Source organism: Nicotiana tomentosiformis, chromosome 2 (assembly GCF_000390325.3).
Source record: "Nicotiana tomentosiformis chromosome 2, ASM39032v3, whole genome shotgun sequence".
NCBI lineage: Eukaryota > Viridiplantae > Streptophyta > Magnoliopsida > Solanales > Solanaceae > Nicotiana > Nicotiana tomentosiformis.
The window spans coordinates 23,491,606-23,516,506 of NC_090813.1; the positions used below are offsets into that span (position 1 = coordinate 23,491,606).

The 24,901-nt window shown below is 38.4% G+C and overlaps 2 protein-coding genes across 3 annotated transcripts; both read right to left on the minus strand.

Annotated features, from left to right (window-relative positions):
• Positions 1-45: 45 nt before the first annotated feature.
• On the minus strand, positions 46-4,153 carry LOC104118397 (phosphatidylinositol:ceramide inositolphosphotransferase 1-like). Of its 2 annotated transcripts, none has more exons than XM_009629629.4 (12): positions 3,609-4,153; positions 3,443-3,532; positions 2,587-2,673; positions 2,427-2,495; positions 1,993-2,073; positions 1,751-1,822; positions 1,589-1,649; positions 1,396-1,498; positions 847-942; positions 713-759; positions 489-575; positions 46-372 (listed from the first exon to the last, which is right to left on the minus strand). In XM_009629629.4, the coding sequence occupies exons 1-12, from the start codon at positions 3,639-3,641 to the stop codon at positions 365-367; spliced, it is 834 nt and encodes a 277-aa protein (XP_009627924.1). In that variant the 5' UTR covers positions 3,642-4,153; the 3' UTR covers positions 46-364. The 2 variants fall into 2 exon arrangements, with proteins under 2 accessions (XP_009627924.1, XP_009627923.1); XM_009629628.4 differs by having other exon boundaries at positions 463-575; positions 3,609-4,146.
• Positions 4,154-14,324: 10,171 nt separating this feature from the next.
• Positions 14,325-14,699, minus strand: LOC138904484 (uncharacterized). The gene has a single exon (XM_070192982.1). It carries the CDS (start codon positions 14,697-14,699, stop codon positions 14,325-14,327), a length of 375 nt encoding a protein of 124 aa, XP_070049083.1.
• Positions 14,700-24,901: the final 10,202 nt, after the last annotated feature.

The window sequence follows — 24,901 nt, forward strand, 5'->3', positions numbered from 1 at the left end:
GCGCATAGCGGGAGCTTAGTGCATAAGGCTTCCCTTTACTAAGACTTTGGTGAGCACAATTAGAGAATAATGGCATTAACAAGGGAACAAAAATGGAATTCCATGATATTAAATTTAAGCATAGGGACCACGGAGGCATTCAAAGCATAACCCTCTAGACTTTGCATCCTACTCTACGGACCAAAACTATTGAACTTGGAAGAACACCACGCTCAGACCCGACCTTGTAATGACATCGAGCAGTAGTGCTTAAACCTGGTTCAGCTAGTTGAGCTGTCTGCATTCTATCGTCTATACACCATTCATCGCTGCTTCAACATGAACCGCATTACCATCTTCCATGATCTTCCCGTTGATTTGGGTTCTAGGCCTCTATAAACAATGCAGAAAACAATGTCAGAGTAATTTCATTAGTTACTAAAGGTACCTAACTGGAAAATGGAAACGGGTAAATCTCCATACCCAGTCTGCAGGATCACCAGAATTACCGTTCAGAAGTTTGTGATTCTCTTCTTTAGTCTTGCTATCCTTGCTTAACGGTAGCAACAAGGCTGCACTAGTACGGTCCGGCAATTCTGCAACAAACAGCTCATGCTTCAACTTTTCTTTTGCCCTTCTCGTTTGAGTATTAATAACAGGAGGAAAAGGACGAGGGAATAATAAAACCAGCACAAACAACCTGTTTGCAAGGAAGTTCAGATCAAATGCTAACCTGGTAACTTTTTGTCAATGAAGAATACTACTAGATTAACAGTGTACCTGTAGAAAATCAGTATAGCTCAATTAAGCCAGATATTTGCCAACAAATTTGCAAAACAGAACCTCAAGCCCAAAACTTAGACTCACCATGCCACAATAACGTCAACTGTGTAATGTTTACGTGATGCAACAATCAAAAAGCTCTGAGCAATAACAGCTAACCAAGCACATTGCTTTATAAACCTGCAGAATAAAATCAAACAATCACTAACAAGTTCCGGATGTGCTGGGAACACTTAATATACAGCCATTCTTTTCTTCTTGAGAAGATCAAATTAAAGGAAAAACAAAGAAATACAGAAGAAGGGAAAAAAAAAGTGCCAAATTCAACTTAAAAATATAAATAATGAGCCTAAGTAAACAATTTCTTTAACGTAAAATAAAAGGAAAAAAAACAAATTATATGGAAAAAAATCCTGATGTGCACAATCAGCAAATCTCATCTTCCAGGTTGAAGATTGAAAGAAAAGAAAGGAGAAGTGAGGGAAGTGGGACATCATCGCATTGTTTCAGTTGTCCGTCTAGTAAAACTACAATCAACTCTATACCCACCATCATCCATAATATCACTTGCAGAGTTGCATTCACCAAAAGTAAAAACAAAGTATTATGTTAAAGCAGATATATATTAATTACCTTCGTGTGCCATATTTATGATACATCCGCACAAAGACTAGAGAGAATATCATATGCGAAGAAAATATCAAATCACCACAACCATAAAGTACACCCCTGGGAACTGCCATAAAAATCATGCAAGCACCAAAGTCAAAGAATGTTATAACCCAAAACCCAAAATGATATGTGCGTAAACGTGAGTGCTACTCACAATTAATTAGTAGAACTTCTAATACACTATTAGGCCGAGGAAGTGTAGCAAGCTTTGAACCCTAGAAATTGCAAAATAAACTGTAAGGTGATGCGCGGTGCATAGACAGTGCATAGACAACACTAAACAAAATGCTAACCAATAAATCATCAATTGGACTACCTCACGACAATGATAATTTGGACCAGGAAGCTGTGTAGAGTAGAATGTTATGATCCGGAGAAATTGACAAGCCTGTAGCAAACAATTATTTAACAAATTAGAAGATAGATTGGATCGAACGAGATTCTCCCTGAAGGAAGGTAAAAGACTAGAAAAGAAGATAGATTTAACAAAACTACTCTAATTGAAAATTGACTTATGAAACAAAAGGAAGGTAAAAGACTAGAAAAGAAGGTACTTACAACTAAGAATGCCAGGACCCTGCACCATATCAGAACCGTATAGATCTTTTTGGTCTTGAAAATGAAAGGATAGAATGTCCACTACAGCAAAAGATGAGCAATAATTAGATCAGGAACATACAAAATTCACTTCATAGGTAAATAAATAAACTGTAAATGTTAATACCACATTATAAGCTTTAGAGTCTAACATCCAGGTTTTCCCTATTTTTCGAACCTAAAGTTAGCTTGGCCTAACAGTTAGCCTTGAACATATTCAAGTATGCTTATGATTTATGAATGCCTAGACGGTCTTTATTTACCCACAAACTATAATGAATGAGAAACAGAATACATCAAATTTAAAAGCAAAAAGAATGTAATTAACAAAAAGAGGGAGCAAAGAGACTCAGCGTTAACTGATGATGGAAAGATTTATATGAACACCAACTCACCAAGACAAAAGATAAAAAAATGGTGGTGAATACAGTTTCACTTATGTAAGCTTTGTCTGAACCAAGCTCCTGGAAATTTACAAGTAAAGAAAAGAAAAATAATCAATACACCTCTTCCAAAATAGTGGAGAAATGTAGAAAAACAACCAATAAAACCAACCGGAAGAAGAAAGAAGCCGGCATCCTGAAGAGTTGGTCCAGGCCGATGTATGTAATGAACCCCTCGAGCAGCAAGTCCGTGGATGTACTTAAGAAAAGAACAGAAAGATTTCACACTCATGTATCAAAAACACACTAAGATCAGCACCAAAACAAATTAAGAAAAGCATTAGAAAAAGGAAATGATACATTAATCAGTGGCCAACACCACTTCTCAACTGCAGTAAAATGTGTACTTAAGAAACGTAAGTCACAAAGGCCATCATTCTATACGCAACAAATTTGAAGGATCCTAAGCCTCTCGTCGCCCCTCAACCTGAACTACAACTACAATACTTTGCTACTAATGCAAGTCACCACTACATAAGCTATGCTTTAATCTTTATCAAAAAGAAAAACTAAAGGAAAAATTGTATTCACCTCAATATTTAGGCAAATCAACTCATCATAAAGTAAATACTAACAATTACACCTTTGGGGGAGGTAGCAGGTATATGCGCCCAAGCCCGCCGGCCCAGACACCACGGTTAAAAAGATATTAAAGTAATTATAATTACACCATTATGGATGAACACTTTTGCCCCGTTAAGCTAAATATCAACTCTCCACAAAGTGAAACTAAAACCAACATACACCCATTAACAATAATTGTCCTTTTCCCATGCCCAAAAGGTTAAAACTTGTCCCATTTGGTTCAAAATATTGAACAAGACCTTTTTTAACAAAAAAAAGATCAACTTTTGATTAAAACTGCTTTTCAACCAAAACACCCAGAAAGAAGACTTTTTTCCCAAGTGTTTTTATTCTGTACAACAAAAAAAGGAGGTTAATAAGAAAAGGAAGAACAAATTAAAAACCTGGAATATTAAGCCACCAAGAATATATTTCCAATTTTCAGTAAGAAGCTTGATCTCCGTTGTTGTCTCCGAACAAATTCTCTTCCACAGCTGCAAAAAAGAAAACCGATAAATTCCTTATCTTCAAATAGCAAATTAAGAAAATTTAAACACCTAAAAGACGAACCTTGGAAGCCTGACGACCAATATAAAGCGACATCTTTTCTTTTTTTTTAATGTAACCACCGCTTTTGTATTACATCATAAACCAACTTTGAATGTCAATATCATTCATCCTAAACCCACATTAAACCCTTCATCTTAATAAAATTCAATTCAAAGGCTAAACTCAAAAAACAAACCAATTTGCCAAATTGGGTTTTGGAGAGGGAATTAAATTACAAGGGGAAAATTTGAATAAGAAACAAATGGTCAAAGCTGTGGAAAAGTTGAAGGAAAATCAGTCTAACAGGAAAGGTCTTTCTCCTGGTAGATTGATTTCCTTTTGTGTGTGTGTGTAAAAACTGGTAAATGCTGCTTTTAATATGTGTGATTTTTCTTTCTTCTCACTCTAAGTTTCTCTCTCCTTTTGTTGAGTTTGATTTGTCTCCGATGTCTGCTAACGAGTTGAACACGGAGAGACGATTGCTAAAAATAAACACAGCTTTTGAGAAAGAGGTAAATTGTATATGAAAATCGCCGCGCGAGTTAGCAAAAGAGGACGAAATGAGAGATTCCTGAAAAGGACATCCTATATTCATTTTTATTACATATTCTATATATTTGTCAAGATTTTCTAAGTACTTCACATAATAGTTACTCCCTAAACCGAGGAAAAAAAAGCAGTCCAGTAGACGGAAAGAAAAACTTTTGAAATGTTTGGTCTTACAAGCTAAAAGAGTTAAAAAAAAAAAAAAAAAAACATGAGGCCATAACTTTTATGGGACTATATAAAATTTAAAATTAAATTATTTATAAGCAAAAATATATTATTATTTATGATATATATATATATATATATATTTCAAGTTAAAGGGTAGGTCCGCCTTTGACAACATTAATTATTTTTTGTAGCGATTTTGCAGAATCCGAAGTCACGAGTCTCCCGGCTCAATATCCCAGGAGGAGTACCTTCTTATCTTTTTTCGACAATTTTGCTCTTTTTGAAATTTTGAGTTTTGAAATAAAAAATACGAAATCCTTGGGGAAATTTTATCCATAATCCAAACAGCATAAACTCACTAACACAGATAGGGACATTGGAATAAGTTTTTTCTTTTTGGGAATAAATTATTTGAAGAATCACTTTTAAGCAATGGGTGATGGGGTTAAAGCCTTAATTATTGTCCATTCATATGGCATATGCCATAATCTTTCACTCTTTAATACGATTGGTGTAATGCACCGTCCCACTAAGAAAAAGCAAAATTTTGTAATATTGCAAAATTACAGAGAAAGGTAGTTTTTTTGTTGGTTTAAAAATTTGCTATGCGAAACTCATGGTTCCACTAATTCAGATTCACACTATATATATTCCATTTATGAGAACGATGCTCCCTACCTTGATTTCATATTTCTGTTGTTAGTTTAAAAATTTGTTATCCGAAACTATTGCCCAATTCATAAACGAATTCAGGATTTAATAGTTACGGATGTCATTATCTTTAATGTAAACTTACATCTAGTCAAGGAGGTCGAATTATGATGTACATTTGGCTAGTTCGTTCAATTTTGAATTAACTCGATTCGGTTCGATCCATTTTTCAATTAATTTGGTTCACTTTATAAGATGTTTTAGTACATAAATACACCGTGATAACTAAACTAAAAATGTTGGTCCTTCAAGAAAAAAATAAGAGGTTGTGAGTTCGAGTCACCCCACGAGCAAGGTGGGGAGTTCTTGGAAGGAGGGAGTTGAGGGTCTATCGAAAACAGTCTTTCTACCCATGGTAGGGGTAAGGTGTGCGTACACACTACCCTCCTCAAACCTCACTAGTGGGATTATACTGGATTGTTGTTGTTGTTGTTCAAGGAAAAAATAACAATAAATAGATCAAAAGAAAAATGATTAAAAGCATACTGAAATTTCAAAATCGAGATTTAGAAAAGGAAAACAAAAATAAATATACTTTTATAATCTACATAACTAATAAAAATGAGATTGTATAAAGAGAATACAAAGATGAAAATAAGAAATTAAGAGAAAGAGAAGGAAACAAAAATATGAAAAAGAGGGAACAAGGAAAAGCAAAATAAGCTTTGTTAAAAAGTTTGTGAGAGGAGAGAAGATCCTGGGTCTAGGGCCCGGCAGGAAGCACTTGAACCGTGACACTTATTTTAACTTTGTTACTCAAGGTGTCAAGCTTTGATTATATATCCTTTTTTATATGAAATATCAGTGGATCATCAATATTAATATGAAATTTTATCGGAGCGATCCGCGTACCACCCCTTCCTTCTGCATAGATCACCACTTGGCCTCACTTATTCAGATTCGCCCATTTATGAAAAAAAAAACCTCCCTACCTTGATAACATATTCATTACTATACCAAAAAAACACCCTCATAATTCTATAATATGATCTTGGCATTACAACAAGGTTGCACAGGAATATTTGCTTCCAACTTCCCAAGAAAAAAGAGCCAAATTGTATATGACAAGAAAGTACCCTACTGATATAATAAGGCAAAAGTGGAAATATCCTCCTTTAATTCATTTTGATTTTCTCCAAAAGCAACTTTAACCATTTGATACATAAACAAATTAAGCCTTAGAGCTCTGCTATATACTCCTCCTAGCTCTGACCCTAATTTCAGTACTTGTGGCCACTTTAATTTGGAAGTTAGATGGAGATGTATCATTTTTGATGTACCTATAGAATATTGCCTTGGCCTATCTGCTTGACTTGCTATAGAAAAATCTTCTTTATTTTCTCCATTATTTGGCTCCATGGACCCATTATGAGTCTGCAGTTTGCCAGAAAAAATGTAGCAGAGGAAAGAGTACTTCAGTATTCACGAAATGGTGAGGAGAAAAAGCAACTAACTGGCCGATTCCTTTGAGAAGAAATCTCTATTATTTCACATTTTCCCACTCCCATTTCTAGGAACGCTTATCGGGAGTATATTTACGTTTAACGGTTTGACTTATCGGTTACCAATTTATAAATGGAGTAATCTGTTAGCCAACCAATAATACATCAAGCAAATTGGTATCAGATTAGCGATTATCGGGCAATTTATCGACTAAATCAAACGGACAATAAAAAAGAAGTTGAAAACTAGAGATAAGGGAAAATTGTGATCTAAATTTATTTATATACTCCTGTATGTTCAAATCCATGTGACATGCAATATCCGGTACAAGGGAGAGTAAATAAGTATGTGCTATGGATTAAAAAAAATTGACAACTCAATTGAAAGAAAAAATATTTTTTACGAGGAAAACAAGTTAGCTAACTAATGCACAAACAAATACGAGGGAGACGACTATTGCTAGTGTTGAATTGAGAAATTAGGGATTTATGATTTCAAGTAGTACTTAATATACATAGGGGTAAAGGTGTAAATATAAAAATATTTAACGGGTTAACGGTTTATCCGATAAGAAAAGTGAGTAATCTGCCCCCAAATCATTAAGTCATTAATTATAAAATTTCAATCTGTTCACCAACCTTTATCTCGATAACCCGATATCAATAAGCAATAAATCAATTTTACTGTTCGGTTAACAATTACTGTTTGGTACCCCATTTTTGTTTTGGGTAACCAGAATTTTGATGAAACCAAAATTGTTGGTTTCTTTCGTAGTATATCCTGTACCAAAAGGACGCAATTAAGTTATACTTTAAACATCAAATTCTGAGGAAAAACTACAATCGTAATGCAATTAGTTTATGGCATATCGTGTGCCATAGGAAAAGCACTCGTACTAATACTAATACTAATATGAAAAAGGGAGTAGAAGGCAACATGTAACAGTTGAAAAATACGCATATAGAAAACTTCCTTTATTATTACTAACATTTTTTTTTCTAGTAATTGAGAACTCCTTTTTCAGGGGATAAATTCAAAAATAGCAAGATTTACAAGTGATAATTGAAAAATAGTCATAGTTTCAAAAGTAATCGAAATTTAGCCACTTTTCATGTAAAGATAACTCTGAACGAAAACACTATTCAAAATCCGAAAAATATTCCAGTATAATATACCGGTCCAGCATAATATGCTGGAAGCTCATTGTCACGACCCAAATTTTCCCTTTGTATGACGTCGTGACGGCACCTAGTCTCTACGACTAGGTAAGCCTAACATTTGCGGAATAATGAAATGAAAACATAAATTTAACAACTAACTGTAGCAGTAACAACATAATTGGGCACCATGCCTCCTGCATGTACAATAACCAACTATTTAAAAATACACAAAAATTCCAAAATCCGGAACATCATAAGTCACAAGTTACAGAAGGAAACTAGTATCTCTATACACCAGAATCTAATAACAGAAGTAATGAAGGTAAATGACATAAAAGGGAATAGATGGGGACTCCGAGGTCTGCGGACGCGCCAGATATACCTTGAAATCTCTGTACAACAACAAGCACTCTCAGCTAGTAGCGGGGCTCATAAGAAGTATCTGGATTTGCGCACAAAATATGTACAGAAGAGTAGCATGAGTACACCACAACGGTACCCAGTAAGTGCCAAGTCTAACTTTGGTCGAGTAGTGACGAGATCAGATCAGGGCCCTACTGGTATATATAAAATAAACTAAGACAGAATGAAATATTGCAGTAAAATAAGTATTAAAATTTAACAAAGAATGGAATCATAGCAAGTCAATAGCTCAGTACACTGAAATAACAACAGGGGATCTCCCGAGATACCATCTCGTAGTCCCAAACGTAAATGTGCAAGGGGAATCTCCCGAAATATCGTTCCGTAGTCCCAAAGTAAATATGCAGTACATGGGGATCTCCCGGAATACCGTTCCGTAGTCCCAAAGTAAATATGCAGTACAGGGAGATCTCCCGGAATACCGTTCCGTAGTCCCAAAGTAAATATGCAGTACAGGGGGATCTACCAGAATACTGTTCCATAGTTCCAAAGTAAATATGCAGAGCAAACCATAGAAATACAACTGCATTACGAAATCTTACGATTTAGACTAAGTACTAGTCAAGGAAAGAGGGAGAAAATTTCACCAAGCATGCTGCAGAGAGTTCACATAAGCAATTAAGACACGTAGACATGCTATTCTAGACTAAACAGGATAAATTCATATGCTAGTGTAGCTCAGTTAAAGGAAGACAAGTATTTTACTTAATGAAAAACGGAGTTTTGCAACAATAGCCCGAGTACGTACTCGTCACCTCACATACACGACGCTCATATATCAAAAACCGTACCAAATCCTAAGGGAATGCCCCCTCCTCTTCCCCCCTCCCCCCAAGGTTAGGTAAGCCACTTACCTCGAACCAAACTCAATCAATCGGTAATAATACCTTTTTCACGAATATCTAACTTTGAATGGCCCAAACCTTGCCAAAAATAATTGCATATCATAAATACAACTATAATAGGCTCATCAAATTAATGAAATCAATACTTTAACAAAAGTTCCGAAATTTGCCCTAAAAAGTCGACCCAGGCCCACATCTCGGAATCGAGCAAAAATTACAAAATCTGAAAGCTCATTCACTCACGAGTCCAACCATACCAAATCTATCAAAATCCGACCTCAAATGACTACTCAAAACCCCAATTAAACTCTTCAAATCCCTAGCCTCCAACTCCCAATTTTCACCTTAAATACATACTAGCTAGGTAGGAAAATAAATGGGGAGGCAAGATTATTGATCAAAAATAAGCACAAGGGACTTACCTCAAGAAACCCTTCAAAACTGCTCTCAAGAAATCGCCAAACCCGAGCTCAAAATATTGAAAATGAGCAAAAATCGCGAACCTTTGCATTTAAGTGTTTAGTCCAGAAGTTTCGCACCTGCGGACTCTCTGTCGCATCTGCGACGCCGCACCTGCGTAAATACCATCGCAGGTGCGGATTCCACTTAGAATCCCAGGGTCCGCTCCTGCGGCTATGCAACCGCATTTGCGACTATCGCAGGTGCAGAAATGCATCGCACCTGCGGCTTTCCCTCGCACCTGCGCCCAACTGCCCGCATTTGCGACTCTCGCAGGTGCGGGAAAATCTTCGCACTTGTGGTTCCTGTCCAGCTCCTTCTTGGACGCATCTGCGGTTCCTCCTTCGCACATGCGATCCCGCACCTGCGGTCTCCCCTCCGCAGGTGCGAAAACACCAGAAACCAGAAAATCTTCAGCGACTAGCCTAAGTCCAAATTCAATCTGTTAAGCATCCGAAACACACTCGAGGCCCCCGGAACCTCAACCAAACATACCAACAAGTCCTAAAATACCATACAAACTTAGTCGAGCCCTCAAATCACATCAAACAACGCTAAAAACACGAATCACCCTCTCATTCAAACTTATTGAACTTGAAACTTTAAGTTTCTATAATAGATGCTGAAACCTATCAAACCACGTCTGATTGACATCAAATTTAACACACAAGTCATATTCGACATTACAAACCTACTCCAACTTCCAAAATTGGATTCCGACCCCGATATAAAAATTTCCACTACCGGTCCAAAACTCCAAAAATTTAACTTTCGCCATTTCAAGCCTAAATGAGCTACAGACCTCCAAAATACAATTCGCACACACTTCTAAGTCCAAAATCACCCAATGGAGCTAACGGAACCGACAAAACTCCGTCCCGGAGTCGTCTTCATACAGTTCCAACTACGGTCAAAATCCTAAGACTTAAGCCTCCATTTAGGGACTAAGTGTCCCAAAACACTCCAGAAACCAAAACGAAACCTTCCGGCAAGTCACATAAGAAGAAAAAGGTACGGGAGAAACAGTAAATAGGGGATCGGGGCTAATATACTCAAAATGACCATATCCTGGTCGTTACATCTTCCCCCTCTTAAAATAATCGTTCGTCCTCAAACGAGCATAGAGACATACTTGAAGTGGTAAAAAGATGAGAATAACTGATGCGCATATCCTGCTCGGTCTCCCAAATCGCCTCCTTGACCGGATAACCTCTCCACTGAAACTTCACGGAGGCAATGTTCTTTGACCTTAGCTTTCTGACCTGCCTATCTAAAATAGCCATTGGCTCCTCAACATAAGATAGATCCTTGTCCAACTGGACTGAGCTGAAATCCAATACATTTGCCGGATCAACGTGATACTTCCGGAGCATCAAAACATGAAATACCGGATGAACTCATGCTAGGCTGGAAGGTAAGGCAAGCTCATAAGCAACCTCCCCAACATGCCACAACACCTCAAAAGAACCAATAAACCTTAGGATCAGCTTGCCTTTCTTTCCAAATCTCATAACGTCCTTCATAGGCGAAACCCGGAGCAAGACCCGCTCTCCAACCATGAATGTAACATCGCGAACCTTTCGATCTGTGTAACTCTTCTGTCTGGACTGGGCTGTGCAAAGTCTATCATGAATCACCTTAACCTTTTCCAAGGCATCCTGAACTAAGTCCATACCCCATAATCTGGCCTAGCCCGGTCAGAGATGATAGATACTGGTACGCCATGAAGCCTAACGATCTTGCGGATGTAAATTCGAGCTAGCTGCTCGGAAGAATAGGTAGTCATCACAGGAATGAAATGAACTGACTTGGTTAGCCTATCTGCAATCACCCAAACAGCATCAAACTTCCATTGAGTCCGTGCGAGTCTAACAACCAAGTCCATAGTGAACCGCTCTCATTTCCATTCCGGAATCTCTATCTTCTGAAATAACCCACCCGTTAGCTGATGCTCATACTTCACCTGCTGGCAATTTAGACATCTAGCCGCATACTCTACTATGTCCTTCTTCATCCTCCTCCACCAATAATGTTGCCTCAGGTCTTGATACATCTTCGCGGCACCCGGATGAATGGAGTATCGCGAGCTGTGAGCCTCCTTGAGAATCAACTCATGCAAACCGTCCACAGTAGGCACACATAGCCTGCCCTGCATCCCCAATGCACCATCATCCCCAATAGTGACCTCCTTAGCATCACCGTGCTGGACCGTGTTCTTAAGGACAAGCAGATGTGGTTCATCATACCGATGCTCCCTGATACGATCATAAAGAGAAGACCGAGAGACCACACAAGCCAATACTCGACTCGGCTCAGAAATATCCAATATCACAAACTGGCTGGCTAAGGCCTGAACATCCAATGCCAATGGCCTCTCTGCTGCTGGTAGATATGCTAAACTTCCCAAACTCTCTGCCCGATGACTCAAAGCATCGACCACCACATTGGCCTTCCTAGGATGGTATAAAATGGTGATGTCATAATCCTTAAGCAGCTCTAACCACCTCCTCTGACGCAAATTAAGATCCTTCTGCTTGAACAGATGCTGCAAACTCCGGTGATCGGTATAGATCTCACAAAGGACACCATACAAATAGTGCCTCCAAATCTTTAAGACATGAACAATGACTGCTAGCTCAAGGTCGTGGACATGATAGTTCTTTTCATGCACCTTCAGCTGTCTGGACGTGTAGGCAATCACCCTACGGTCCTGCATCAACACCGCACCGAGATCAATCCGCTATGCATCACAATATACAGTATAAGACCCCGAGCCTGTAGGCAATACCAATATTGGGGCTGTAGTCAAAGCTTTCTTGAGCTTCTGAAAGCTCTCCTCACATTCCTCTGTCCACCTGAACGGAGCACCCTTCTGGGTCAGCCTGGTCATAGGTACTGCAATAGATGAGAATCCCTCAACGAACCGACGGTAATACCCCGCCAAATCAAGAAAACTCCAAATCTTCGTAGATGAGGACGGTCTGGGCCAACTCTGCACTGTTTCAATCTTCCTCGGATCCACCTGGATCCCATCAATCGATACTATATGACCCAAGAATGCCACTGAGTCTAGCCAAAACTCACACTTTGAAAATTTTGCATATAACTTCTTTTCTCTCAAGGTCTGAAGCACAGTCCTCAGGTGCTGCTCATGATCTTCCTGAGTCCGAGAGTACACCAGAATGTCGTCAATAAACACAATGACGAATTAGTCAAGATAAGGCCGGAACACATTGTGCATCAAGTGCATAAAAGTCATTGGGCATTGGTCAGCCCAAAAGACATAACAAGAAACTCATAGTGACCCTATCTGGTCCTGAAAGCAGTCTTCGAGATATCTGGCTCCCGAATCTTCAACTGATGATATCCTGAACGTAAGTCAATCTTGGAAAATACTCTGGCACCCTGTAACTGATCAAATAAGTCATCAATACGAGGCAATGGATACATGTTCTTCACTATGACTTTGTTCAACTGGCGGTAATCAATACACATCTGCATAGAACCATCCTTCTTCTTCACAAATAAGACAGGAGCACCCCAAGGTGACACACTGGGCCGAATGAAGCCCTTATTAAAAAACTCCTGGAACTGCTATTTCAACTCTTTTAATTCAGGAGGATCCATATGATATGGAGGAATAGAGATGGGCTGAGTGCCCGGCAACAAATCAATGACAAAATCAATATCTCTGTCAGGCGGCATGCCTGGAAGATCAGCTAGAAATACATCTGGAAAATCCCTCACTACTGGGACTGACTCAACTGTAGGGGTTTCAATACTAACATCTCTCACATAAGCTAGATACACGTCATACCCCTTCTCAACCATTCGTTGAGCTTTAAGAAATGAAATAACTCTGCTGGGAGTATACTCTAAGGTACTTCTCCACTCTAATCGTGGTAAACCTAGCATAGCCAGCATCATAGTTTTGGCGTGACAATCAAGAATAGCATAATGGGGCGTCAACCAGTCCATGCCCAAAATAATATCAAAGTCCACCATGCTGAGCAATAATAAATCGGCTCTGGTCTTAAAACCACTAAGAGCAATCAAACACGACCGATACACGCGGTCCATAATAAGAGAATCTACCACAGGAGTAGACACAATAACAGGGAAACTCAAAGAATCCCGAGATACGCCTAAATACGGGGCAAAATAAGAGGACACAGAGGAATAAGTAGAGCCTAGGTCAAATAATACCGACGCATCTCTATGACAGATTGGAACAATACTTGTAATGACAGAATCAGAAGCAACTGCCTCTGTATGAGCAGGAAAGGCATAATATCTGGCCTGGCCTCCCCTCTAGTACGACCTCTACCTCCTCGACCTCCACATCGTGTTGGCTGAGCAGGTGGGGTGGTAGCTAGTGCTGTAATCATAGCCTGAGGACCCGGTGGAGCACGCTATGACTGAGAAGTCTGTGGAGGTGCACCCCTCCAAATCCTAGGGCAATCCCTTACCATATGGCGAGTGTCGCCACACTCAAAACAAGCTCTGGGAGGGCGTGGCTGCTGTGACTGGCTCGGGCCAGGTCTGTTGGACTGGCTGCTAGGAACACCCCGTGCAGGAGGCACACTAGATACTGGCGGTGCATAATAAGGCTCCTGGGGTCTAGATGGAACTGGAACACCGCTGGCGGCTGGAAGAGCTGAATGAACGGGGCAGCTCATATGACCCCTACCATGGCGAGATGCTGGGGCACGAGCTCCATAATAATAACTAGTCTCTCGAGACCTCTTGGCCTCTCTCTCCTCTCTATCTCGGGCAAGCATGTACTCCAATCTCCTGGCAATACTCATAACCTGCTGATAAGAAATATCCATCTCCAACTCCCTGGCCATACTAATCTGGATGCTGGGCTGGAGTCTCTCAATAAACTGTCGAACCCTCTCTCAAACTGTGGTAACCAAGGCCGGTGCATGTCGATCCAAATCACTAAAACTGACTGCATACTCTGACACAGTCATAGATCACTGGCGCAGCTGCTCAAACTCTGCACGCCATGAGTCCTTGAGGCTCTGAGGGACATACTTTCTCAAAAACATGTCCGAGAACTGAGTCCATGTAAGTGAAACTGCCTCATCCAGACTACTCATCTCATAAGCACGCCACCACTGATAGGCTTCTCCTATAAGCTGGAATGTAGTAAAAGAAACCCCGCTCATCTCCGCTACACCCATAGCATGGAGAATACGATGACACTCCTCCAGAAAACCGTGAGCATGATCTGTAGCCAATCCGCTGAAGGTAGGTGGGTGGTACTTCTTGTACCTCTCAAGTCTAAGCTGCTCCACCTCAGAAGCTGCTGCCCTAACCTCTGGCTGAGCTGGAGCTACTGACTGCATTGGTATAATCTCCGGGACCTAGTCGACCTGAACCCGCTGCTCTGGAGTACCGGCGACGGGAGTCTGTGCTCCTCCCCCAGCCTGAAATATGGCAGGAGCAAATGGAATCAATCCAGCCCGAGCTAAGGTGCTGAACATGCTCATAAACTGGGCTAGAGTCTCCTAGAGGGCTAGTGCAGAAACAGGTGCCTTGGGTGTCTGCCATCCAGTTGGAGCTACTGGGGGCTCCTCTGTAGCAGCTCATACGGGTGCCTTGGCTGCACCACGTGGACGTCCTCGGCCTCTACCCCGGCCCCGGCCTCTCGCAGCTCTAGCAGGGGGCACGGGTTCCTGGTCATCAGATCCGCATGTACGTGTCCTCACCATCTGTGAGAGAATATAATACAGAAGTTTAGAATTTCGAAGTCAACAATTTTGCACGACAAGAAATCAAAGAAGTGAAATTTTTCCTAACAGTTCCATAGTCTCCCGAAGATAAATACAGAGGTCTTTGTACCGATCCGCGAGACTCTACTAAACTTGCTTGTGACTCACGACACCTATGAGCCTAGAGCTCTGATACCAACTTGTCATGATCTAAATTTCTCCTCCGTATGACGTCGTGATGGCACCTAGTCTCTACGACTAGGTAAGCCTAACATTTGCGGAATAATGAAATGAAAACATAAATTTAACAACTAACTGTAGAAGTAACAACATAACTGTGTACTATGCCGCCTGGCATGTACAATAATCAACTTTTCAAAAATATACATAAATCCCAAAACCCAGAACATCATAAGTCACAAGCTACAGAAGAAAACTAGTATCTCTATACACCAAAGTCTAATAACAGAAGTAAGGAAGGTAAATGACATAGGAGGGAATAGAGGGGGACTCCGAGGTCTGCGGACACGACAGATATACCTTGAAGTCTCCGTACAACAACAAGCACTCTCAGCTAGTAGCGGGGCTAATAAGAAGTACTGGGATTTGCGCACAAAATATGTGCATAAGAGTAGCATGAGTACACCACAACGGTACCCAGTAAGTGCCAAGCCTAACCTCGGTCGAGTAGTGACGAGATCAGGTCAGGGCCCTACTGGTATATATAAAATAAACTAAGACAGAATGAAATATTGAAGTAAAATAAGTACTAAAATTTAACAAAGAATGGAATCATATCAAGTCAATAGCTCAGTACACTGAAATAACAACAGGGGATCTCCCGAGATACCGTCTCGCAGTCCCAAACGTAAATGTGCAGGAGGGATCTCCCGAAATACCATTTCGTAGTTCCAAAGTAAATATGCAGTACATGGGGATCTCCCGAACTACCATTCTGTAGTCCCAAAGTAAATATGCAGTACAGGGGGATCTCCCGGAATACCGTTCCACATTCCCAAAGTAAATATGCAGTACAAGGGGGATCTATCGAAATACCGTTCTGTAGTCCCAAAGTAAATATGCAGATCAAACTGTAGAAATACAACTACATCACGAAATCTTACGATTTAGACTAAGTACCAGTCAAGGAAAAAGGTAGAAAATTTCACTAAGCATGCTGTACAGAGTTCACATAAGCAATTAAGACACGTAGACATGTTATTCTAGACTAAACAGGATAAATTCATATGCTAGTGTAGCTCAGTTAAAGGAAGACAAGTATTTTACTTAATGCAAAACGAAGTTTTGCAACAATAGCCCGTGTACGCACTCGTCACCTCACGTACACGATACTCATATATCAAAAAAAGTACTAAATCCTAAGGGGAGTTTCCTCCACACAAGGTTAGGCAAGCCACTTACCTCGAATCAAGCTCAATCAATCGGTAACAATACATTTTCCATGAATATCTGACTCCGAATGGACCAAACCTAGCCAAAAACAATTACATATCATAAATACAACTATAATAGGCTCATCAAATTAATGAAATTAATACTTTACCAAAAAATCCGAAATTCGCCCGAAAAAGTCGACCCGGGCCCACGTCTCGAAATCAGGCAAAAATTATAAAATTCGAAAGCCCATTCACTCAAGAGTCCAACCATACCAAATTTATCAAAATCTGACCTCAAATGACTACTCAAAACCCAAAATCAAACTTTTCAAATCCCTAGCCTCCAACTCCCAATTTTCACCTTAAATACACACTAACTAGGTGGGAAAATAAATGGGGAAGCAAGATTATTGATCAAAAATAAGTACAAGGGACATACCTCAAGAAACCCCTCAAAATTCTCTCAAGAAATCACCAAACCCGAGCTCAAAATGTTGAAAATGAGCAAATATCGCGAACCTTTGCATTTAGGTGTTCTGTCCAGAAGTCTCGCATCTGCGGACTCTCTATCGCATCTGCGATGCCGCACCTGCGGAAATATCATCGCAGGTGCGGATTCCACTTAGAATCCCAGGCTCTGCTCCTGCGGCTATGCAACCGCATCTGTGACTATCGCAGGTGCGGAAATACATCGCACCCGAGGCTTCCCCTCGTACCTATGCCCAGCTGCCCGCATCTGCGACTCTCGCAGGTGCGGAAAAATCTTCGCACCTGCGGTTTCTGCCCATCTCCTTCTTGGATGCATCTGCGGATCCTCCTTCGCACATGCGATCCCGCACCTGCGGTCTCCCTTCCGCAGGTGCGAAAACACCAGAAACCGGAAAATCTTCAGCAACAAAAATTCAATTCGTTAAGCATCTAAAATACACCCGAGGCCCCCGGGACCTCAACCAAACATACCAACAAGTCCTAAAATACCATACAAACTTAGTCGAGCCCTTAATCACATCAAACAATGCTAAAAATACGAATTACCCTCCGATTCAAACTTAATGAACTTGAAACTTTAAACTTTTACAACTAATGCCGAAACCTATCAAATCACATCCGATTGACCTCAAATTTTGCACACAAATTATATTCTAAATTACGGACCTACTCCAACTTTCTAAATTAGATTCCGACCCCGATGTTAAAATTTTCACTACCGGTCCAAAACTCCAAAAATTCGACTTTCGTCATTTCAAGCCTAAATGAGCTACAGACCTCTAAAACACAATCCAGACACGCTTCTAAGTCCAAAATCACCTAACGGAGCTAAAGAACCGACAAAACTCCATTCCAGAGTCGTCTTCACACAGTTCCGACTACGGTCAAAATCCTAAAACTTAAGCCTTCATTTAGGGACTAAGTGTCCCAAAATACTCCAGGAAAAAAACGAAATCTCCTGGTAAGTCATATAAGCAGAAAAAGGTACGGAGAAACAGTAAATAGGGGATCGGGGCTAATACACTCAAAACGACCGGCCGGGTCGTTACACTCATACACAGATGCTCCAATCTGCAGTATATTATGCTGGAACTTTCCGCGTGTTGGAGTTCCAGCATAATATACTGGAAGTTCATACATAGGTGCACTAATTTTTAGTATATTATGCTGGACCGGTCCGTGTTACAGTAAAATAGTGGCTATTTTTTATTAATTTTATAAACTGTGGCTATTTTTGAATTATCAGTCCGAAAACTGGCTAGCCCGTGCTATTTTTACCTTTTTTCAGAGCAAATACTTTCTGATGTCCTCGGTTGCTCCTCTACGCCAGTGATTTGCATGAATGGCCTTGGAAGTAGTGATCTTGATTTTTTTATCCCGCTTTTCCCAAGAATGGCCTTGAAGTTTAGCAAGTGTTGGCCTTTGCTTACTTCATGAGCAACACATTTAACTTTTGACCTTAAAGGTTCGGCCATGGAGCAACCGAAGATCAAAAAATTAAAACCATCCATTTTAAAGGTAATTTGGTGCCTCTAAGCACCTGAAACAGGTTTCAGAATTGGCCCCTTTCATTGTAATTACGGGTTAATATGGTAATATGTAGCCCATAAGTAGGAGTGGAGAAGTAGATTAAAAAAAGAGTTATCCATGTATAAATGACACCAGATAACCATTCTAAATGATTGCTATTTAGGAATTGGTCAGCGTATCCTGAATTTCAGTTCAAATTTTTGGGACAAAAATGTCCTAAATTATCCTAAAGTTAAAATTTTTAATTTAAAATTTCAGAACAAAATAAGTACTGACTAATCTCTAAGTAGTATCCCTGAGAATGTCTATATGTACACTTGTCATGTTATTCATCCATATTATCCACTAAAAATGGGTTGGATAATGAATTTTTCCAAAATGGGTCAAATATGGACAAGAACCATATTATCCACTTGGAAAATGGATAGCCAATAGATAATGGATAACTAATGGGTTTAACTTTTACATCTGTAAAGACTCAAATTAGGGTTTCTCAAATTTGGGAGACTAGGAATTCTCCCAAAAGTAATCATATTCAAGAAGCCACGGATAATATGAATATCTGTATTATCTGGCGATTAACTCATTTTCTATCTGTATTAAATATGAGTTGGGCCGAATAATTTATTTGCCTTTTACATTATTCAATTTGACCCCATATCCGACCCAACCCGCCCGTTTGCCACCCCTACCCCTGAATGTTTAATTTCCTAGGCTATGCAGCTGTACTTTGGTAGCCCAAATTGGCTTCAGCAAGGCCCAACTCAAATTTTTGGTAGTAACAATAGTCTCTCTAGTTCGAAGTGCAGTAACTTCATGTCCATTGCTATCCCAATTAAGTTAAAAAAACATAATCAGACAAAATTTAAGAAAATTTGTCATAATCCTAGCAACAATAGGTACTTTACATACATGATAAATGCATAATTACATCCCAACAGAAAGCTATCAATTTGGACCGATAATCACGTTTAACAAAAATCTAAAGCATTAATTTTTCATGGCAGTTGATATTAAATGCCAAAGAAGACTTACCTTCTACTCCTACATAGCACATCCACCTAAAATAAATTCATCTATTTTTATGCGGAAATCTCGTTGTTTCCCGGCCTAAGAAATTCATTCCAAAATTATAGGACAATAATAATGCATTTTGAGCAAAATAAATTCTCCAATCATTTCAACAGCATAATTTCAAAATACTTTTAATATATTTTAAAACCCATATTATAATTTCAGTATGATTCACTCTCCATAGGACCATAGATAATTCCCAACAAGTACCACAAATATAATTTCAGCATATTTAACTATAATCCACAACATAATTTTGATTTTAATATAGTTTTTTTTATATCTATTAGTATAATATCAGTATGATTCGATTCACCCCCATAGGACCATAGATAACTTCCAACGAGTACCATAATAAATTTTAGTATATTTGAGTATAATTTATTATATCACAATATAATTTCAGTATAATTTATTATATTCATAATATAACTTTTATAAAATTTATGATATCCACAGTATAAATTTTAATATAATTTTTATACCCACCGTGCAATTTTAATATGATTCACTCTAAATAAACTCCCCAAAAATTTTGATTGTATAATTTTAATATAATTTATTATATCCACAACATAATTTTAATATAATTAATTATATCCACATTAATGATTTTCAAATACATGAAACCAGATCTCATTACAAATTGAAACCAAATCTGATTTGAACAACGAACTAAATAGAATTTCGAGTTTAAGCAGGAAGTTATACACGTAATTCCTCTAAAAAGTTATAGCAAATATATATATATATATATATATAAAATTGAATATATACTACTATATAGTATTAGTTTCATAATGATTAATTAAGTGAATAAAATAAGTGTAACGGTTAAAGAAGAGAGAGAAATGTAATGAAAAATAAGAGAATATAACTTGTCACACCTCCTTTTTTCGGTGAAATGAGTTTTTCCACTTTAAGTGACATTATTGAAATGAGATTATTTATTTATTTTTAAAGAGTCGTCACTTGAAATAATTATTACGGTATCCCAAGTCACCATTTATTTTGAATCCCAAATCAAGAAAATTTTGACTCTGTTAAAGTCTGCGAAAAATAGAAGACCGGGTAAGGAATTCTGTTAACTCGGGAGAAGGTGTGAGGCACTCCCGAATTCCGTAATTTTAGCACGACCGCTTTACAATTACACCTAGATTAACTATCCGATTATTACATATTTTATACCTATTGTGCATTTGTACTCTTTTACCGCTTTTAAATAATATATTTTTAACCATTTTTAAGTATTTATGAAATTTATTTGAACAAGTTACGATGTCGTACATTTGTCGTTTTTTTATACACACCGCAAATCGCGCCACATAAAACACACTTACAATTTACGACATGTTTATTTTTATTATTACTTTGAAGTTTGTTCAAGTCACGCAGGCGTGTACTTAAATTTGAAATTACGTATCATGAATATGCCACGGGAATCGTATCCATAGTCACGATGATTCATTATTAATCGCACCTATAGTTAATCCAAAATTTAGGTCATTCGTGAAGATCAACACGTAAGGGAATTTAAGAGAAAATGTGGTACTAGAACTATTAAATTACTAGTCGGATCTGTGTTAGCTAATAGTAGCATGATCATTGATTTGATGGTGATTCCCCTTTTGGATTATTTGAATCTATACAACTGGCGGTTGAGCAAAGGCATTACGGGTTATGTTTGATTTCACTACTCGTGTTAAAGTTCCAATAAATCATGTAGAGTACACATGGGTTCAAATTAAGGCCTAAAACGTTGCCTTGAAAATGGTCTGGCCTTTCAAAAATCCTAGAAGGTCCTTTATGGACCTGAAACTATTGGGCCACACAATTGTAGAGTCCAATAGACTCTAGAGTTTCATACACGTACACAAGCCCAATTACATTTTTGCAGTAACATCAAATTCAACTTTCTGAAATTCGACTTAAGAATTTAGGCTACTGGAAGTGAACCCAGCAACATAGAATCGATCATTTTGCAAACAAATCCTGGTAGTCGATTCATTCAATTACATGAATAAATGAATTTAAAATTTAACATACATACTGCTAATCATAAAATGAATGACAAAATCTTATCAATACAAATCCACATTTGTACTCCATTTCCAATAGCTTTCGAGAAAATGGTTTTCCCTGAATCGCATGCGTTCAACTTTTCAAACAGATCTTCGATTTACAGGGAAGCAATTAGCATTAATTAATAGATAAACAATAATTAGAATTAGCTTAAACATGTGAGATCAATTCAAGTGCGAATCATAGTTTTAGGAGATGAATTACTGTCAACAACAGGTGTTAACTTACTCAAATGCTACTGAACAGTTTGAACAAATAACCAAAACACGTTCATGGCATCAACATTAATCAAGAGAAAGAAATTCAAATAGATTTTAAGACTAAACATGCTAAATCTAATAGATCAAGCATTAACTTAATTGAATAAATCAGATTTCAGATTTACTGTTTAGTAGCATTCATATTAATCAATACATAGCTCCAACTCAAAGCATAGCAAACAGGATCAGTTGTGGGCAAACAAAAACAAATAAAAGGAGATTTTATGATGATACATGGCTGAAATCATGAGGTTAAGCATAGACTCGATATGAACAATTCAACATTTCCATTTACAAGTCCAATAAACTAATTACAAACGAGCAGAACATACATAGTAGCAAGGAGAGCAACAGAAAAATTGAGAAGATGAAATTCAGCAGTGATGAAACAGCAGAAACAGTCTCAAATCAGATGAATAAAAGCTCGAAACCCAGGAAAACTGGGGGAAGATCACTTCAAACCAACAGCAAGCAACTACAGTTTTGGCTTTGAATTATTTGAATCCAAAGTAATCTACAAAACTCTATTGTTCTTCCTTTGTCTTATTTTTCCAGAACTTTACTCTTTTTTTTTTTTTGGTTTTCTAGATATAGTTTCTAATATTTTTGAATTTTTGAAAGTTGGCTTTAACTGAGGGAAAGTGTGTGTGCAGATGCGTGAGTGTGAGAGGAGTAGAAATGGGTGAATCTCTGTGAATGTGTGAGGTGAAGGCATCTTTTATAACAGATTTTGTATAGTTGTTCTATTATTTCCTTTTCTTTTAGCTCCTCTTACTTTCTGTTTTTATTTCTTTGCCCCTTCAAATTCAGACCTGTTTTATCTTTTAATTGGCTGATAAGTCTCTTTTTTTACCTTCTAGAAGCTTCAAACGCGGTTACACAATTATTTTCTCCAATTGAACTCTCCACTTAAACCCTCTAAGTTCTTGTAAATTGCATTTGACTACTAGAGGTTGCTTGGGTCTTTGGCTAGCATGCCCATATCTTATACCAAAACCAAACCGTAGTCTAATTATTCAAAGCAAACAAACAAACTCAAGTGCAATCGAAACCTTAATTAATCAAAGCAAGTAATTAATTAATCATGCAAATATTGGATTAAGTACTTATCCTAAGCATTAATCAATAAGTTATTATGCGGGCAAACTAAGACTAACCAGAACAAAGTAACTAATTTTGGACAAACTAGATTGAGAACCCCGATAGACTTGTACCTTTATACCAAAGACTTCTGATCTATGAGTATTCAATCAAAAATATTAAATTAGATAAATGCTTCATTGATCAGAAATCGTGAAGGTGTGAAGGTTTTGAATGAAAACTGGCCCGTCAAATGGATTTTGACCAGATTTCGGCCGCTCCGCAATATTCCCAAACTATCAAGAAATGATGGCGCTCATTAGGAGAGGTTCATTTGGCGAGTTTGGCGGGGCTTTTGGGGAAGATGATGATAGATTAGGGATGACTGGAGAATGGGGATCATTTGGTGAAAATTTGAAGCGGTTGGGAATTTCGGCGACGGAGATGGGCAGCGCCGCCGGTGGAGATGAGGCGGAGGGCGGCGACGATTTCCAGACGTCCTGGATTCCAAATTAGGCAGAGGGTTTGAGGGAATTAAGGGAGGAGTATAAAGATTGGATTTTTAGGAGTTTGTTTTATTAAAAGGGTGTTGTTGGCAAAACGACATAGTTTGGAGTGAAAATTACGTCATTTGGGCCTTCTGAAGGGATGGGGTTCTTGGACGGGGTCACAAACAGGCTTTGGTGAGACTGGGCTGCTGGACTTTGGGCCCAAGTTGATCTAAAAAATTAAAAAGTGGATCCCTTTTCTTCCTTTTCCTCTAATTCAAATTTCAACTCTAGCCATTTTCCTTAACAATATCTAATTTGACACTAATTTGCAAAAAGTAACCTGTTCACCCATTTTAATCTAGTAATTGACTAATTATTAGTAATTGGTATGGGGCTGAGTGTTGGCTAGTCAAGATCGCTCATGTCCAGACGATATAGGTAGCAGAGATGATGATGCTGAGATGGATGTGCGGGCACACCAGGTTAGATAGGATCAGAAATGAGGCTATTCGCGACAAGGTGTGTGTGGCCCCTATTGAAGACAAGATGCGGGAAGCGCGACTTAGGTAGTTTGGTCATGTGAGGAGGAGGAGCACTGTCACGACCCAAAATCCATAAAGGTCGTGATGGCGCCGGATACCACTGTCAGACAAGCCAACAATAAATACTAAATAAATTCTCATTTTAATATATTTGAAGTCATAGTTGTTCCCCTCAATTAAATAGCAGAAGATGAAGTTTACAAAATACGTAATAATATCTTTAAAAATTTCCAATACAGTGCAACCCATAATCATCCCAAAACCTGGTGTCACAAGTGCATGAGCATTTACTAAGGAATTAAAAATAAAATACAACATCTGTCCAGAATATAAATTAGACAGGAAAATATAATATTTCTGAAGGAGACTCTGTTGGCTGCGGATCGTAATACATAATGCAGTTCACATATGTCCCCACAATTATTAACCACACCTCTGCGCCCACAAGGCCGCTAGACAAATATGTACCTGCACAATAAAATGTGCAGCAAGTGCAGCATGGGTACGAAAACAACGTGTACCCAGTAAGTATCAAGCCTAATCTCGAAGAGGTAGAGACGAGATGACCGACTTTGACACTCACTATGGGTCAATAATATTAAATAATCATGAAAATAGAAATAATTATATCAACGTGATTCACAGAGTTAACAATAATTTTATTGAACTAGCATAAGTAATTAAATTCCTTCAATTCCAATAAATTTCCAATTTATCAATTAGCCTCATTTACAGGAATAACAGTAATTCCTTAACAAGCTGAGATAATTAAATTCTTTAAATTTCAATAATTTTCAAATTTCAATTAGCTTCACAAGCTGAAATAAACTATCAAAGTATTGTGTAATTATTATTATTAAGCATGATTTCTGCCGAGGTCGTTCGGCCCGA

What these genes read in the sequence shown, in the direction of transcription:
- LOC138904484 (XM_070192982.1), bottom strand. Translation starts at nt 14,699, where the DNA reads ATGCAGTCAGTAGCTCCAGCTCAGCCAGAGGTTAGGGCAGCAGCTTCT.
- LOC104118397 (XM_009629628.4), bottom strand. Translation starts at nt 3,641, where the DNA reads ATGTCGCTTTATATTGGTCGTCAGGCTTCCAAG. An exon ending in GGGTCCTGGCATTCTTAGTT is followed by an intron (nt 1,823 to 1,992) that starts GTAAGTACCTTC and finishes TGTTTGCTACAG; the next exon opens with GCTTGTCAATTTCTCCGGAT. An exon ending in CATTGACAAAAAGTTACCAG is followed by an intron (nt 576 to 712) that starts GTTAGCATTTGA and finishes TGTTTGTTGCAG; the next exon opens with AATTGCCGGACCGTACTAGT.